Source organism: Gambusia affinis, linkage group LG06 (genome assembly GCF_019740435.1).
Source record: "Gambusia affinis linkage group LG06, SWU_Gaff_1.0, whole genome shotgun sequence".
Taxonomy (NCBI): domain Eukaryota; kingdom Metazoa; phylum Chordata; class Actinopteri; order Cyprinodontiformes; family Poeciliidae; genus Gambusia; species Gambusia affinis.
This window is the reverse complement of record NC_057873.1, coordinates 3,095,306-3,110,910: the sequence shown is the minus strand read 5'-3', so window position 1 is coordinate 3,110,910 and position 15,605 is coordinate 3,095,306. Positions and strand designations below refer to the sequence as shown.

At 38.2% G+C, this 15,605-nt stretch overlaps 1 protein-coding gene and 1 long non-coding RNA gene across 8 annotated transcripts in view; one reads left to right on the top strand and one right to left on the bottom strand.

The window, feature by feature from the left end:
- LOC122832862 (spectrin beta chain, non-erythrocytic 4-like) overlaps positions 1–15,605 on the top strand; it is a 78,807-nt gene that overhangs the window by 26,163 nt on the left and 37,039 nt on the right. For all 7 annotated transcript variants that reach the window (XR_006370883.1, XR_006370882.1, XM_044120039.1 and 4 more), the window contains 13 exons: positions 7–309; positions 1,881–2,031; positions 2,811–2,947; positions 3,157–3,306; positions 4,397–4,765; positions 5,695–5,909; positions 5,989–6,126; positions 7,959–8,199; positions 8,281–8,439; positions 8,986–9,116; positions 9,187–9,412; positions 10,270–10,472; positions 12,700–12,790. Coding sequence is in view for 5 of the 7 variants with exons in the window: in XM_044120039.1 (XP_043975974.1) it covers positions 7–309; positions 1,881–2,031; positions 2,811–2,947; positions 3,157–3,306; positions 4,397–4,765; positions 5,695–5,909; positions 5,989–6,126; positions 7,959–8,199; positions 8,281–8,439; positions 8,986–9,116; positions 9,187–9,412; positions 10,270–10,472; positions 12,700–12,790 (2,514 nt within the window). In the remaining 2 variants the exon portion in view is untranslated. The remainder of the gene's footprint in view (positions 1–6; positions 310–1,880; positions 2,032–2,810; positions 2,948–3,156; positions 3,307–4,396; positions 4,766–5,694; positions 5,910–5,988; positions 6,127–7,958; positions 8,200–8,280; positions 8,440–8,985; positions 9,117–9,186; positions 9,413–10,269; positions 10,473–12,699; positions 12,791–15,605) is intronic.
- LOC122832929 lies at positions 8,295–11,085 on the bottom strand. Its single transcript, XR_006370898.1, has 3 exons — positions 11,012–11,085; positions 9,006–9,370; positions 8,295–8,429 (listed from the first exon to the last, which is right to left on the bottom strand). It is a non-coding gene; the product is annotated as an uncharacterized LOC122832929 (long non-coding RNA).

Here is a 15,605-nt window from a genome sequence, read left to right as displayed (position 1 = left end):
CTGCAGGATAACTTCGGCTACGATCTGCCGGCCGTGGAGGCGGCGATGAAGAAGCACGAGGCCATCGAGGCGGACATCGCCTCGTACGAGGAGCGCATCGGCGTGGTGATGGAGCTCTCCTCGGAGATGGAGAAGGAGGGATACTACGACATCCGGCGCATCCTGGCCTGCAAGGAGAACATCCTGGGCCAGTGGAGCCTGCTGAAGGAGCTGGTGGCCGGCAGGCGGACCCGGCTGGAGAAGAACCTGGCTCTGCAGAAAACCTTTCAGGACATGGTCTACATGATCGACTGGATGGAGGACACACAGGTAGGAAACAATCATTATCATCATCATCATTATTATTATTATTGTTATTATTAGCAGTGCCTTTTAGGGATCCATAATACATCGGTATCGGCCGAGATGATTAATTTTTTCACGTATCGTATTGGTCCGATAAATAAAATAAATTGGAACAATTGATATTTATTTTTATCTTTTCTGGTTGTTTTTTTCCAAATCTGTTGAAACTGTAGTGAAATAAATATAATGTAGGCCATAACAGCAATGTTAACATCGGATATCGATACTGGCCCAAATTTTGATATCGGCCTTAAAATAAATGTCTTTGTTTCACTCAAATTTAAATAAAAAAAAAAAAGATTTTAACTATAAATCATGAACCTTCTTCCAGCGGGTAAATAATTTTACAATGTGGAATAATTTTTACAATCAATGTTGCAAAAAATACTCAAATGTAGCAAACATCTTTTAAAATTGCATTTAATTTTTAAGCTGAAGTTTTAGTTTGTAATCTATGGTCTCCCCTAACAGCTAAAGTAAATTTTTAAATGCTTAGCGCCTTTCACAAACACATTTAGGCTCTAAAAAATTTAAACATAATCAGACAGAAAAACATACAAATTAAATTCTCAGAAATTTGCAAACAGATGTACAAAATGTTCAGAAAACTCAGTATGGAAAATCACATTTTAATAAGAATGTCGTCAAGGTCAAAACTAATACAAGAATACATTAGATGTGAAACTTGTTCTGGTGTGCATTATGCATGCATTAAAAGCACTCTACCGCCACCTTCTGGATGAAATTATCACATTTACGCAATATAATAACAATGTGATAAGTGTTCGAACATGCATTTTGTTATGTGACAGCAATTTTCTTCCATATAACTACAATGAGCACAAGGCTGGATGAGAATATTGATAGAAAATTTCTACTTCCACTGGAAGATTATTTTATTTATTATAAGTGCAAAATGTTTTGTTATAAACTAAATAATCTGCCTGTGGAAGTAAAACTTTTTTATTAATATTATGAAAACAAACTACAATTTCTTGAAACGTTCCTTACGAGTCAGTTTCCACTCGAACTTAGACAAAAATACTTGGTAATATTTTGTGTTTTTACAGTGTTCATGCGCAACTGAATAGTACAGAGCTAAATTGTGACTATACATTTTATTCAAAACTTTTAAAAGAAATGAGACTTTTTTTTCCCAGTTTAAAATCTTTTCTTTAGAACAAACTTTATGGCCCCAATGTAGCTCCATAATTGTCATATGACAGCTTGTCAGTTTCCAGGAAAAAAAAGAGTTCTTTAGTCTTGTTCTGCATTTCTTTCTTTATTTGTATGATGCAAGTCTCTTTGAGCTGCAATGTACTCTACGAATAAAATTGACTTTTTTCATATCTGAAGAAAAAACAGGTTTTACAAAAACTTAGCTAAGCAGGAGAAATATTAATGTGGCTATTTTATTTAAAATGTACTCAGAAAATTTAAAATTCTTCACTTTCCGTGAGAGAATCAGAGTTTGATGCTTGTAAAATGTGTAGTTTAAAACGTGAATGAATGAATGTTTCTTTTCGTGCTCCCAGGCTCTGCTGCTGTCGAAGGACTTCGGGAAGCATCTCCTGGAAGTGGACGACCTGCTGCAGAAGCACAGCCTGCAGGAAGCTGACATCTCCGTTCAGGCGGAGAGAGTCGAGACGCTCAACGCTGCGGCGCTCAAATTCACCACCATAGAGGGTACGAAACGCCCCACTGACAACCTGCAGGGCAAAAATCTGGTTCTGTGATCCGTTATGGAGATGATAGTTCTCACTGAGACAACAATAAACGTTGATCTGAATGACACCAAAACTCAGAAATGTCTACTTTATTTACAGTAAAAAATAAATAAAAACATTGAATTTTCTCTAAAGTTAATTAGTAACAGAAAAGGATTAGGGAGACTAAGTAAAAAAATAATTATATTTTTTTCCAGAATTCTCAGATCAAAGTCAAAATCTGAGAAAAAAAATCCTGAATTCTTTTTTGTTCTCTCAGTTTTCCAAATGCTCTTTTGTATCTAATCGACTTTAGAGAATATTCATTTTTATTTGAGTTTTTTTCAAATTCCAACTTTCACCACAGAATAATTTTTTTCTCTGAATTCCAAATTTAATCTAAAAAAATATGTATATATTTTTCCCAGAATTTTGTCGTCTTTCTCACTTTTCTGACTTTAATCTTCGGAGCCACACCTTTTGGCATTTTTAAATGTCGTCTAGAAGAAATAAAGCGTAACTTTATTTCTCGTTTTAACAAGGAACTTTCTGTTTTTAATGATGGAAAAACCGCAATAGAATTAGTTGCAACCAATTTCTCTTAAATTACAAGTTTTTGCTCATGAACTACAAAGAAAATCCTCTATTTTTATTGTCAGTTAATATCACTCTAGCTCAGAGTGGCTTTCTGGAACACATTGTGTGTCATTTTCACCAGTTTTACTCCGGGTCTGTGAGTCGATTGCTTTTGCCTCCCAGGCTACCAGCCGTGCGACCCGCAGGTGATCTGCAACCGTGTGAACCACGTCTCTTCCTGCCTGGAGGAGCTGAAACAGCTAGCCGCTAAACGCCGCGCGGAGCTGGAGGAGTCGAGGCAGCTGTGGGCGTTTTTCCAGGTGGGTCGGTTAGGGGAATCCTTCAGACTTCTTCCTGGACAAATCAGGAGATGATGAGATGTCTGAAAATAAAGCAAGAAGACAGCATATGTTTATATTTTTACTCCAATGTGCAGAAATCCCAATATCTTTTTTTAATTGCAAACTTTAGTTTTTCAAGAACAGACCGGTTGTTTTTGTTTTTAACCAGTTGTTTTGGTCTCCGTTAGGAGCTGGAGGAGTCAGAGGCCTGGATCCGAGAGAAAAGCTCCATCCTGGCGTCTCAGGGCTTCGGGAAGGACCTGAGCAGCGTGCTGCGGTTGCTACAGAAACACAAGACTCTGGCCGGGGAGCTGCTGGCGCACCGCTCGCTGCTGCAGGTGTGTTTTTAACCTGCGACCTTTAAAATGGGCTCCAAAGTCCTGATCTATGAGCAATTCACCACATTTTAACCAAACCGTATCAACAAGATAAGCAACATTTACAGTTCAAAAACTCTTTTTGCTGCTAAATGATTGAATAAATAGATTAGATGAGGGCAGAAAACCAAAAGAATTACTCAAGTAAGAGTATATCACTACTTCAACATATTTTTACTCAAAAGTAAAAAGTAGCAAGAAATTGCTCGTAACAGTAAAAAAAGTATTTTTATAAAAAATCTATAACGTTATAAATCATTTAATAATTAAAAATGACATCAAAATGCCAATAATTCAAATCTGTAACAAGAAGTGAATAAATCAGGCAAAAGAAAATAATATTCGTTATATTGTTTTAAAAAGAAAACTTTCTTATTTTCACAGGATTTAAAAAAAAATCTTAGAATGAAATTTATATCTCATAAAAAACTGTAAAAGTCTCATTGCAGCAATAAATTTTGTTGTTATAACGGCAAACTTTCTCCTTCGCATTTCGCAAAAACTCGATTTTTTTTCCCCCCCGATTCAATAAGTTAGTCGTTATAACAAGAAATAAAATTTGTGTCTACGTAACAAACCTTCCAGCTTTAAAACTCGTTATAAAAGTAAAGTTGGCATTTTAACAAAAAATTTTAAATTTCTCATTTTAACGAGTTTTGCCTCTTGTAAGTAGCAGGTTTTTCTGATTTAACAAAAAATTTTGTCGTAACGAGATTTGAAATTAGTCGTTTTACGGAGAAACTTTCTTGTTATATTGAGTTACCACTCCTGAATTTATTTCTAACTTCTGACAGTTAAAGGCTTCCATACGAAGCAGGTTTGTCCTCCATTGCTGTTTTCCAATGTGCATCAGATTCACGACTGCACTGAAAAAAGGTTCCAGATCAGATCTTTTATATGTAAAAACAAAAAATGCATTGAAATCTATATAACTAATTAATTTAAATTAAAGTTCCAGCCTTGGTTTTTGATGATTTTTGTCCGTTTCAGTCAGTTTTGCTCAGTTTGTTTGTGTTTTTTCTTCACCTCCTTCTTAAATCTGTTTTTCCAGAACACCATAAAGCGGGGGAAACAGATTCTGACCGAAAAGAGCTTCGGCACGGCGGGGATCCAGGAGCGCATCATGGAGGTGAAAGACGAGTGGAAGAAGCTGGAGGACCAGGCGGCGCAGCATCTCGGCCACCTGCAGGAGGCGCTCAACTTCTTCCAGTTCTCCACGGAGACGGACGACGTGGCGGCGTGGCTGCAGGACGCCTACCGCCTGGTCTCCAGCGAGGACTTTGGCCACGACGAGTACTCCACTCAGTCGCTGCTGAAGAAGCACAAGGGCGTGACGGAGGCCATCGATAAACACAGGTTACATGTAGTTGCTCTGCGCAAACACATGGTGGTGCTGTCTCTGCAGTACACAGAGCAGGAGGTGAGTTGTGGAGGCTAAACATGTTAAAGCTGCAGTCTGTATCCTCTACTTCCATATTGATTAATTTGTAGTGTCCAGGTTTGATGCAAATTAGCAACATGAGGCACTTAAGGAATTAACCTAATGTATGAGTTTCTAAGTGCGCTAACGGCAGAGAAACAACTTACAGGAAAACCATTTACCCGTCATCATTGGTGGCCATGCTAACTAGCTTTAGCATTGGTGGGAGCCTATGTTGTGCTAAACTTGCTGTAGTGCAGCGGAGAGCATGAGAGCTAAGCTACAGATATGATTGACAGCACTAAGCTCCTCCTCCTGGCTCTGATTGGTTGTTCCTGACTGAATCATGTATTTCTCTAGAGATAGATCTTTTTATGATGTAATGATAATTTGATCAAATATATATCAATATGTATAACTTATATATATATATATATATACTTTTTTTTACTGACATAAACATTATCTGTCACCATGCGACAGATAATCTGTAAAAAGATGGATCTCCTCCACCTCCTCCCAGAGTTGTTAGAAATGTAACAAAACGAGCCAATCAGAGCCAGGAGGAGTGTCTTAGCGCTTTCAATCAATCTCATGTACCCGCTGCTAAATTTGCTAATGGTGGAGAAATCACATACTGTTACAGAAAAATATTTATCCAGTCATCAGTGGCTATGCTAGCTGCATTGTAGCACCAGCTGGCGTGTGATTGACAGCACTATGACCCGCCCCCTGGCTCTGATTGGTTGTTTCCAATTAGCTCTGGGAGAAAGCAGAAGAGCTTTGTCTTATTTTTTCATAACATGGTGACAATTTCAACAAATATGTAAAAAAATAGGATTTCTAAAAGTTACAAACTGCAGCTTTCATTATATATTTTTAATCTTTGTAAGCATGTGGTGTGACTTTGTTTCCTCACCTGTCTGCAGGAGGTTCAGGTGCGTTTGGGTGAGGTGGAGCAGCTGTACACGGAGGTCGCAGAGGTCGCCGTACTCAGACAGCAGTGGCTCCACGACGCGCTCGCCGTGTACCGCATGTTCAGCGAGGTGAACGCCTGCGAGCTCTGGATCGACGAGAAGGAGCAGTGGCTGGAGAAGATGGAGATCCCGGAGAAGCTGGAGGACGTGGAAGTGGTGGCGCACAGGTGAGGGGGAACTCCGAGGATCCGACAGAGAAACACAGAACGCTCTCAGTTTCCAAATCCACCCTTCTCTGCGATTTAGGTTTGAAAGCCTGGACCAGGAGATGAACAGCCTGATGGGGAGGATCCTGGACGTCAATCAGATCGTTCAGCAGCTGCTGGACGGAGGTCATCCGTCTTCAGCGGAGGTCAGAGGTTGTCAGGATCACCTCAACTCCAGGTACAAAAACATTGCAGACGACGCAACATGGCTTGCTAATCTAGGTACTGATGCGACTTTGAATCTCATTCTTGGCCCTGGAATTATGAATTTGCGCTGCTAGAAATGGTAAAAGAACCAACTGAAAGTGAAACTTTAAACGGACGTTTTTGACCTGAACCTTGAATTCACACTGCAAAAACACAGAATCTTAACAAGTACTGTTTGTCTATCTCCTAGTGCAAATATCTTTGTACATTTGAATTAAGACAAAACTACAGCGGCATGTTAGGGCGGAAAAAAGAGAAGTACATTTCTGAGGTGTTTTTTTTTTTTTTTTTTTTTTTTTTTTACAATTTTGCAAATTTTCACACTCAGAATTTTCCATGATTTTTTTCTAGAAAATTTCTGACTTTAATTTAAACATTTGAGATTTATTTATTTTTTTTTTAAGTAAATCTGTGGGTTTTCAAACCGGGAAATTTCCTAATTTCTTTTGAAAATTTTACAGATTGATCTAACAATTTCAGAATTTTTTTGCCAACATTTTGTTCCTTTTTTTTTTCTATCTAAAACAGCCATAATCGTCCAACTCCTTTTAGCACAACTTGAACACAACAGTCTGTCCCAACGTCCCATCAGAAGCAGAAATTAACGCCCAAGAGAAGCAGCTTTGTTATCCATCGCTGTTGGTGAAATTGTTGCCTGTGCGTCAGATTTATGGGTTGTACCAGAAACGTGAACTCAGTACTTCTGTATGTAAAAAGGTTTAATTGTATTAAAATTTATGTAATTAATTGAGTTGTATGTCTTATAAACTACCATTCAGTGTGTGTGTGTGTGTGTGTTGACTTGTTCATTGACTGCTTTAATGTCTGGCAGCAGCAGAGTCTTGTGACCTTGGCTCCTCTCGCGGTCTCAGGGTGACCATCTGTGCTGCTCTCCTCCCTCAGGATGAGCTCAGCTCTCATCACATGTCCACAAAAATCAACAAACACAAAAGATTTGATTTTATTATCACCTCTTCAGGCTTTCACAGGTTAAATACAACATCCATCTCTTTTTAACCAATGAAAGTATATAATATTTGGGTTAGCTTTTCCACTTAAATCCTCATTAGTCTTCAAGCAGGAACTGAAGTCAAAAACACAAAATGTTACCAAGTAATTTTGGTCTGAAAATATCTTGGTACCCTTAAAATAAGATAACTAACTTACAATCAGACGTGAGCAGAGTTCACAAAAATTGTACTCAAGAGTAAAGAAGCATTTGGTAAAAAGTCTACTGATCAAATTATCAATAATTTAATATTTTAAAATTACATAATCAGATTAACCAAAATGTAAAGTTAAGTTGAAAATTTTGTAATTTAAGGACAGAAATGACAATAATTCATATAAGTACCAAAAATATAAATATATAAATATATAAATAATAAATAAATACAAATTCTCATATTTTTTAAGATTTAAAGCTGTAATTTTATTTAAAAATATATATTTTTATATATATTTGTAAAAACTGTCACTATGCTGTGTCAGTTTGTCTTGAGACAGATAATCTGTGAAAACATCGATCTTCTCCACCTCTTTCCTGAGCTGCCATCTGAAGAAATGCACCAAAACAATCAGAAACAGGAGGCGGGGCTTAGCATTGTCAATCAACCTCATGAACGCGCTGTAAAATCTGCTAATGTCGGAGAAACAATTTACTGTTACATTAAAACCATAAAAAACCTTCGTCACACTGGCTACGCTAACTAGCATTGGCATTTTTGACAGAGAGCAATGTTTAAGTAAAATTGACCATTAAAGTGAATTCCTGCATCTGTTTTTGTTTGTTTTGTGCGGCAGGTGGAACACCATCGTTGAGCTGGTGGAGCAGAAGAAGGATCAGCTCGACTCGATGCTTCGCCTGCAGAATTACCTCCTGGAGTGCGCCGAGATCAAGTCCCAGATCCAGGACAAGAGGAAAGCCATCGACGCCACGCAGTACATGGGCAGCGACCTGGGGGGCGTCCTCGCTCTGCAGCGACGCCTCTCCACCATGGAGGGGGCGCTGTCTGTCCTGGAGCCCAAACTGCTGCATCTACAGGTGCAGGAAGCCCACAGAGGAATCCTAACGGTTCAAATAAAGCCGTTTCTGATCGTAGCTTTTCCCTTTGGGCTGATGCAGGAGGAAGCAGAGTTTCTGGCCGCCGCTCATCCCAGCCGAACCATGGAGATCCTGGTGCCGTTCGATGGCATCAGCGTCGAGTGGGAGGAGCTTAAAAGGACGCTACAGGGATGTGAGGACTCGCTGATGGTGGCCAGCAGGCTGCAGAGCTTCATACAGGTACACAGAAATCAAATAACCAACAACTTAAACAGAGCTTTAGAATTTATCAAGAAAATTAATTAGATTAGGGGAAGATAAGAGCGGCAAATATTTTCAAAGTTAGCAAAAATGTTAATGAAAAATTCGGTCCTCTAATAGTACAAGGGAGCCCACCACTGCTATCGATTTTAAAAGAGATAATTTTACACTGTGTACAAGAAGTTTTACTATTTTAGGACAAAATGAGTTGACAATTTAAACTACTGTTAGCGTCTTATGTTAGCAATCAGTCTGGTTCGTCCTGCTAGCATTGTTTGAAAAGCTGCCTGCTTTATTCAACTGAAAGTTTACAAACAGCCAAATAAATTATTGCTTTAGAATTTATCTGGAAAAACTGGTTAAAGGAAACCAAGTGTGCTAAATGTTTTCAAAGTTAGCAAAAACTGCTGCTAATAGCGGATTAGCACAAGTGTACCAACCACTGCATTTTAAATTCCTAACTGCCTGTACAAATTCATCTAACATCAGCAGCTTAGAAGTGAGACCCATGTCATGTCCCATCAGGACCTGGACTCCTTCCTCACCTGGCTGGTCCAGACCCAAACAGCCGCTGCCTCGGATCAGCTGCCCAACGATCTGGAGGAGGCAGAGAAGCTCATCAACAAGCACGCCGCTCTCAAAGAGGAGATCGGACGGTAGGTGGCTGCTCCAACAAGTCTCCTTTCTGCCGTGTTTCACCTAACGCGCCGTCCGGACCGGATCCAGGTACGAGGAAGACTACGAGCGTCTGCAGGCCATGAACGAGCTGCTGGAGTCAGAGGACGCCCCCCTGCCGCAGGCCGCCCTGCAGCAGTGGCTGCAGAAGCTCGACGTCGGCTGGAACAAGCTCCTGGAGATGTGGGAGAGCCGGAGGGAGGTTCTGGTCCAAGCTCACATCTTTCACCTGTTCCTGCGAGACGTCAAACAAGCGGAGTCCTTCCTGAACAACCAGGTGAGATTTTTAAAACTCAAAACATTATGATTAGAGCAATTATATGACCGTACAGCTTTGAAAAGCATTAGTAGAGTCTCCTGCACAACCAACAAGAATGCAGCAAGTGGCTGAAGTAGGAGGATTTATCCAAAATATCGATAATATCAAAACCAAGTTGGGATTAGTATCGGATCGATACTTTAGTTTCATATTCCCTCATGAAATGTTTTATTGTTGTATTGTAGTTTCTTAACTCTACCATAAAAAAATCCCTTTCAAATGATAACTTTTTGCCTAGCAGTACACACAAATGTTAGTTTTTCTGTTAATCAAGTTAGTATTATTAAAGCTTTTTGTAGACACCTATACACTTTATCTAAATTCTGTCATACGCTTTAACAAAATAGTTCAACAGAAAAACCACAATAAAGAGTAACGATCAAGAGTTTGACGATTTATCAAACTTTAAAAAATAATCAGCGATATTGGCCATACTGGCTCTGTGTTTATTTAAATGTAGCATCACTTAACAATGTCATGTAAGTCTGGATGTTAAGTACACAACAAAACAGTTGGTAGTTTCTAGCAGCAAATCTACAGGTTGCTAGGCAACGGGGCTGAGTTCTGCTGGGGTTGCTAGGCAACGAGCAGTGCCCTGCTGATTTGGAGGTTTTGAAATGGCTCAATTTCCAGACACTAAAAAAACGACCGTATGGCTCTTTTTAAGCTCTTGGGTTGTTTTTAGAAGCAGTAGAAACCCTAAATGAAAGCATTAAAGATGTGCAAAGTATGAATTTTGCCTAATTTTCGCTCAATTCCTTATTGTTGTGTCTCTGACTTTGAGTCACTTCGCGGTTGTCCTGTTCATCCTCCAGGAATCGGCTCTGGCCCACGTGGAGCTCCCCACCACGGTGGAAACGGTTGAGGTCGCCATCAAGAAACATAAGGACTTCACTACCACCATGGAGCTCAACCTGCACAGGATCAAAGCTGTGATCGAGGCGGGAGAAAGCCTGATCAGCCAGAACAACATCTACTCCGAGCGAATCCGGGAGCGCATCGACACTCTCGCCAAGAGGTAAGAAACGCTGGCAGGATGCAAGTCATCAATCAACAAGTTCATCTACAGCGGATTTAACTTCCCGAGATTTACTCAGGTTAGAGTAGAGACAATTCATAATAAAATCACTCAAAGTGCAGCGTAGTAAAATAGTCCTAAAAGTAAAGTTTTTCTAAATAAAAAAAAAAAAGTTACTCAAGTGGATGTAATAATGTAAGAGAGTAAATGTAACTCGTTACTAAAAACCTCTGGTCAGCTGTATTAGATAGTAAACAGAAAATTGTGGTACTCGCATTATTACACATATATAATGTAATAAAACAGGATCCTCTTAAATTGCTGAATAAAAAAATTAAACGTCAAAATAATAAAAATCTGTGACACACTTAATTTCTCATGAACACAGATGTTGTTGCTCTTGAAGGATTGTTGAAACTTCGGTCGATAAAGTGCATTAACTCAGAAAAGCTCTCACAAATCAACCTTACTTATTGGCGCCATGATTTTTTCTGTTATGTTACATTTTTTTCTGCTTTACTGTCATCATATCTCCTAACCTTCGCAGCACATCGGAAATACTTGAATGAGAAGTCGACGCTGCTGTTAAGGCGATAACTTAAGGAGGTTGTCGAGTGTTTATATTTCAAAACGGAACAGGATAAAACTCATTTTAAATCCAACACCGGACCGTTTCTCTGTTATGTCCCCGCCGCCATCTTTAATCCTGAATCAGCGACTCCGTTAAAGGATGGCCTGCGGCGCCCTCTGCTGGATGGCGGCCAAACTACAACACTAAAATAAGGTCTCAGTGGACGTTATTAGTTAATTGAGAGGAACTAATTTTAATCTATTAAACCACAATAATAAGTTGACTATTTGTTTGCATCCCTAGCTAACAGAATAAAGTAAAACAAATACAGAACAGCTATGAACAGCTATAGATTTTAGATGTCTTTGTTTTTGATTTTTAGCTAAAACTCTCTGCACCATTCTGGGTGCGTCAGTCTCAAAAATCTAAGCAGCTGGTAAAACACAACAACAGTTTTGAGAACAAAGAGAGAGACTCTCAGGGAGACAAAGAGACAGACAAAAGGGCCCGTTTGGTCCAAAAGCACAACCCTGACCGTAAAATCTGGGTGACAGCTGAGGTTTTGAACCACATGCTTTTCGTATTTGATTACCATGAATGTATGCGAGCTTGCTCTAAAATCTGCACCTAAACCAGCTCACTGGACCAATAAGCATCTGTGCACTGATGCAGTTTGGATGCATTTAAATGAGATATTATGCGTTAGTGCCATATCCAACAATTTTCAATGTGTATTAATGGTAACTACAGCCAGAGTACACTGCAAAAACACAAAATATTACCAACTAACTTAGAAGTAACTTTTCAGCAAGATGTAGGAGCATGTTTTATGTCAATAATTTCTTAAAATCTATGAAAAAAAAGATTATTTCACCAATAAGACATTTTTCCCCATGTTATCAGTGAAATTATCTGCCATCACAACTGGTCATTTTTTTGTCAAGATTAACAAATTAGTGACTTAAAACAAGCTCCTTCTTGCTCAAAAGTTACTGTTAAGATAGTTTTGTCCTATTTCAATTGTACTAAGATATTTACACTAGAAACTAGACCAGAAACTTTGGTAAAAAGAGCAAAACTTTTGCAATTATTTTTGCAGAAAATGACTTATTGCATGTTTGTCACACTTCAGTGTTTCAAAACATCAAACCAATTTAAATATTTGTCAAAGACAACACAAGTAAATAGCGATGCACCAATATGAAAATGTGGGCAGATATCACTGTTAATATTGCTGTTATGGCCGATAACCGATATGCCAATATGTATATTTCTCTACTGTTTGACACCTTTGGAAAGAATAAAAAATGGCCAGAAACAGACAGCAAAATAAATATTTGTTGTTGAAATTGGCAGTTTTATGAATTGGACCAATACTGATATGTTAAATAGTTACTAACATCAGCTGATATTGACATTAGTGTTGATATATCGTTCATCTCTGACGAATAAACACAAAATTCAGCTTTTAGGTAGAGTTTATTAAATAAAAAAATGCTAGTAATTTCTTCCACTTAGTTGACAAATGCTTAGACAACTCAAAAGCAACAAAATTTATTTATGTTTATCCGGAAGGTTTTTAAGTTCTGGGTTTAAATCTTTCTGTTTTTTTAAATCCTTCTGTTTTTTAAAATCTTCCTTCTGTTTGTGTTTCAGGGGAAACCAGAACAGGGTACTGGCCCAGCAATGGCTGGAAAAACTGAACGACCAGTGGGAACTTCAGAGATTTCTCCAAGACTGTCATGAGGTAGGAAGCTGATGGGGTTTCAGCAGCTGCTTCATTGTCATTTCTCACTCTGTCCGGTTAAAGCTGCAGTAACTAACTTTTATAAAAATATATGTTCTTTACGTATTTGTTCAATAGTTTCCATTATTTATCGTTTTTCTCTTTCTACCAAAAAACTGGTCAAGTCTGGTGCTTTGGTCTCAACTAATCTTTCATTCATTTTATTTGTTGTTCTGTTTATTTATTTTGGATATTTAAGATGTCTTCCAGTTCCAGTGTTTAAATGTCCATTAAAATTTAAAGTTTATTAATCTTTAAGAATGTGTTCTTGCATTATTATTATTATTATTATTATTATTATTGTTGACATTATATTACTTGAAAATGGCCTCAAAACAACAATATTATCATTTATCACAATTACAATTTAAATTTGTTATTGTGACAGATCTTTCTGTCTCATACTATGTTGTCACAACACAGTGATAATTTCAACAAATACATAAAGAGAAAGTGCCGTACTGCAGCTTTAACCTCTGGTTGGGTTCTAGCCCGGTTGGTTGTGTCTCCATTGACCTCGTGTTCCTTTGAGGTGCGGTCGGCGCTCTGATGATGTCATTTTGAAGCGCCTGTTTGTGGTCGGCCAGCTTCTCTGAAATCTCTGGGTATATTTGTACGTTGCTCTGTCCAGTTGGCGCCGTTTGTCCGAACTGCTTGCTCATCCGGTGACATAAATTCACGGGTCGATCAGTGAATGTGGTTTGCTGCCAATCAAAGTGATGACATGGCTCGACCCGGCTTGTACCACCACTGAGATGGTTCTGAAAAATGGAGAAGAACCTTTCAGGATCTTCAAATGTTCACTTGAATTATTTGATCACCTGCAGATTGTGTAGTTTGTTGATGTTCAAAAATATTTGCATATTCAACTGTCAAATTTACATAATTTCAAACTACTGAAAACATTAGATAAAGATTAAGAATATTAACACTGCTAAATAAATATGGGTAAATATTATTTTTTATTTAGAAAGCTACATATTATGTTTGGAGTTAAACATTTAGCTTGTTAGATATATCTAAATGTTTAGCTAACAAGCCAAGTATTTGACTAAAATATTTGAACATAATATTTAGTTATGTAGATAAATGTTTAGGTAAATATTTAAAAAGCTAAATATTTAGCTTGTAAAATACTATTTAGCTTGAAAACTATTAATTTAATTTGGAGCCAAATATTTAACTCCAAATTTAATATTTATCATCATTAAACTCCTCATCTCACCTCATCTGGGTCTGCTGCGTTTACCTCACCACCGCCACCACCACACTTCATGACATCTAGAGGTTAATGAAGTCAATTATTTAGTTGGCAAGCTAATATTATCTTAGCTGCTAAATAATTTGCTTTAAATTAAGTTATTTAGCAAGCTAAATATTAAATTTGGAGCTAAATATTTAGCTAACTCTTTTTTCTGATTTGAACTTTTCATAAAGGGTCCAGTTGATTTAAATGAAATCATTATTTGAAAACTGCTTTCTGTATTTCATTGGGTTATATTTGTCTATTAAAATTAGTTTCATGATTTTAAACATTTGAAACGTGAGAAAAAGATGGGATTTAAGAGATAGAAATTTAATAAAAGTTGGGATTATTATGTGTTATTAGAGCTGAACCTTGAAAACAGACAGGATGATCAAATCTGCGCCGTCCTCCAATCAGACCGCGACCCCCCATGACCCCTGCAGTCACATCACTTTTGCAACTTTTAAATTCCTCTGTGCGTTTGCTCCTGCCGGCCTCTGGAGGTGTGAGCCTATCATGTTTACTGCTGCCTGTTCCCCGACACGTCTGCGCGGCGCCAACACAAAGTGTGATAACTCCAAGAAGAGGCGACGACGTGTGAAAACCAACCCCGATTCATAAAAACAGCCAATCTGCTAATCCGTCCTCCCCTCCTCCCTCTGCTTTCCTTTCTTGCTGCTTCACCCCTGCAGCAGCATCAAGCTGGAAACTGAGAGTACAGCTGCAGAGACGGAGGAGAACAAACATTAACAGAGCTGCTGCTAACGATTACTCTGACCATTAATTGAATAATTGGATTTAAAACTTGGCACCTCTTTAGCCTTTTTTTAAAAAAAATGCAGAACTAGATAAACAAGATTAAATTCCTTTTATAAATAAGAATATACAGATTTTGTTACCTAAAATGCAATAATATAGGATTCATAGTAAATCTGAACAGAGTGAAGATAAAACGATGTAATTTGAGGAGCTTTGGTAAAACATATTTACAAATCAAGGTGTTTTTATTTTAAAGGGGATCTATGATGCAAAATTCATTTTTGCCACATTTTTCTGCTTCCATTTGCGTCTCAACAGCTTCTAAAAACAATCCAAGTGCCAATCCAAAAGCCACCCAGCCGCTGTTTGGTGTCTGGAAAATGAGCCATTTCAAAAACCTCCAGAATGTAACGATACAAATGAGCAAGCACAGCAACGTTACCTAGCAACCCCAGCTGAACTCCAGCACGTTACCTAGCAACCCCAGCTGAACTCCAGCACGTTTGCTCAGCTGCTTTTACCGCTGTATGCGGTGTACAATGGCTGCTGGAAAAGACAAGTGTTCCGTTCTTGGCTTACCATGCTGGTTAAAGGAGGCTCCACCTCTGCTTTTCAGAAATACACATGTGTATAATTGCATATCTGTTTTCAACTATTTTCATGAGTATAGATTTTGAACTGATTTGAGGGACCTATCCTAACCTGTTCAAGGAACCATAAGAGCTCACCTTTAAATGCATAATGTTTTTGTATTTTGTGTTAGAACATTTA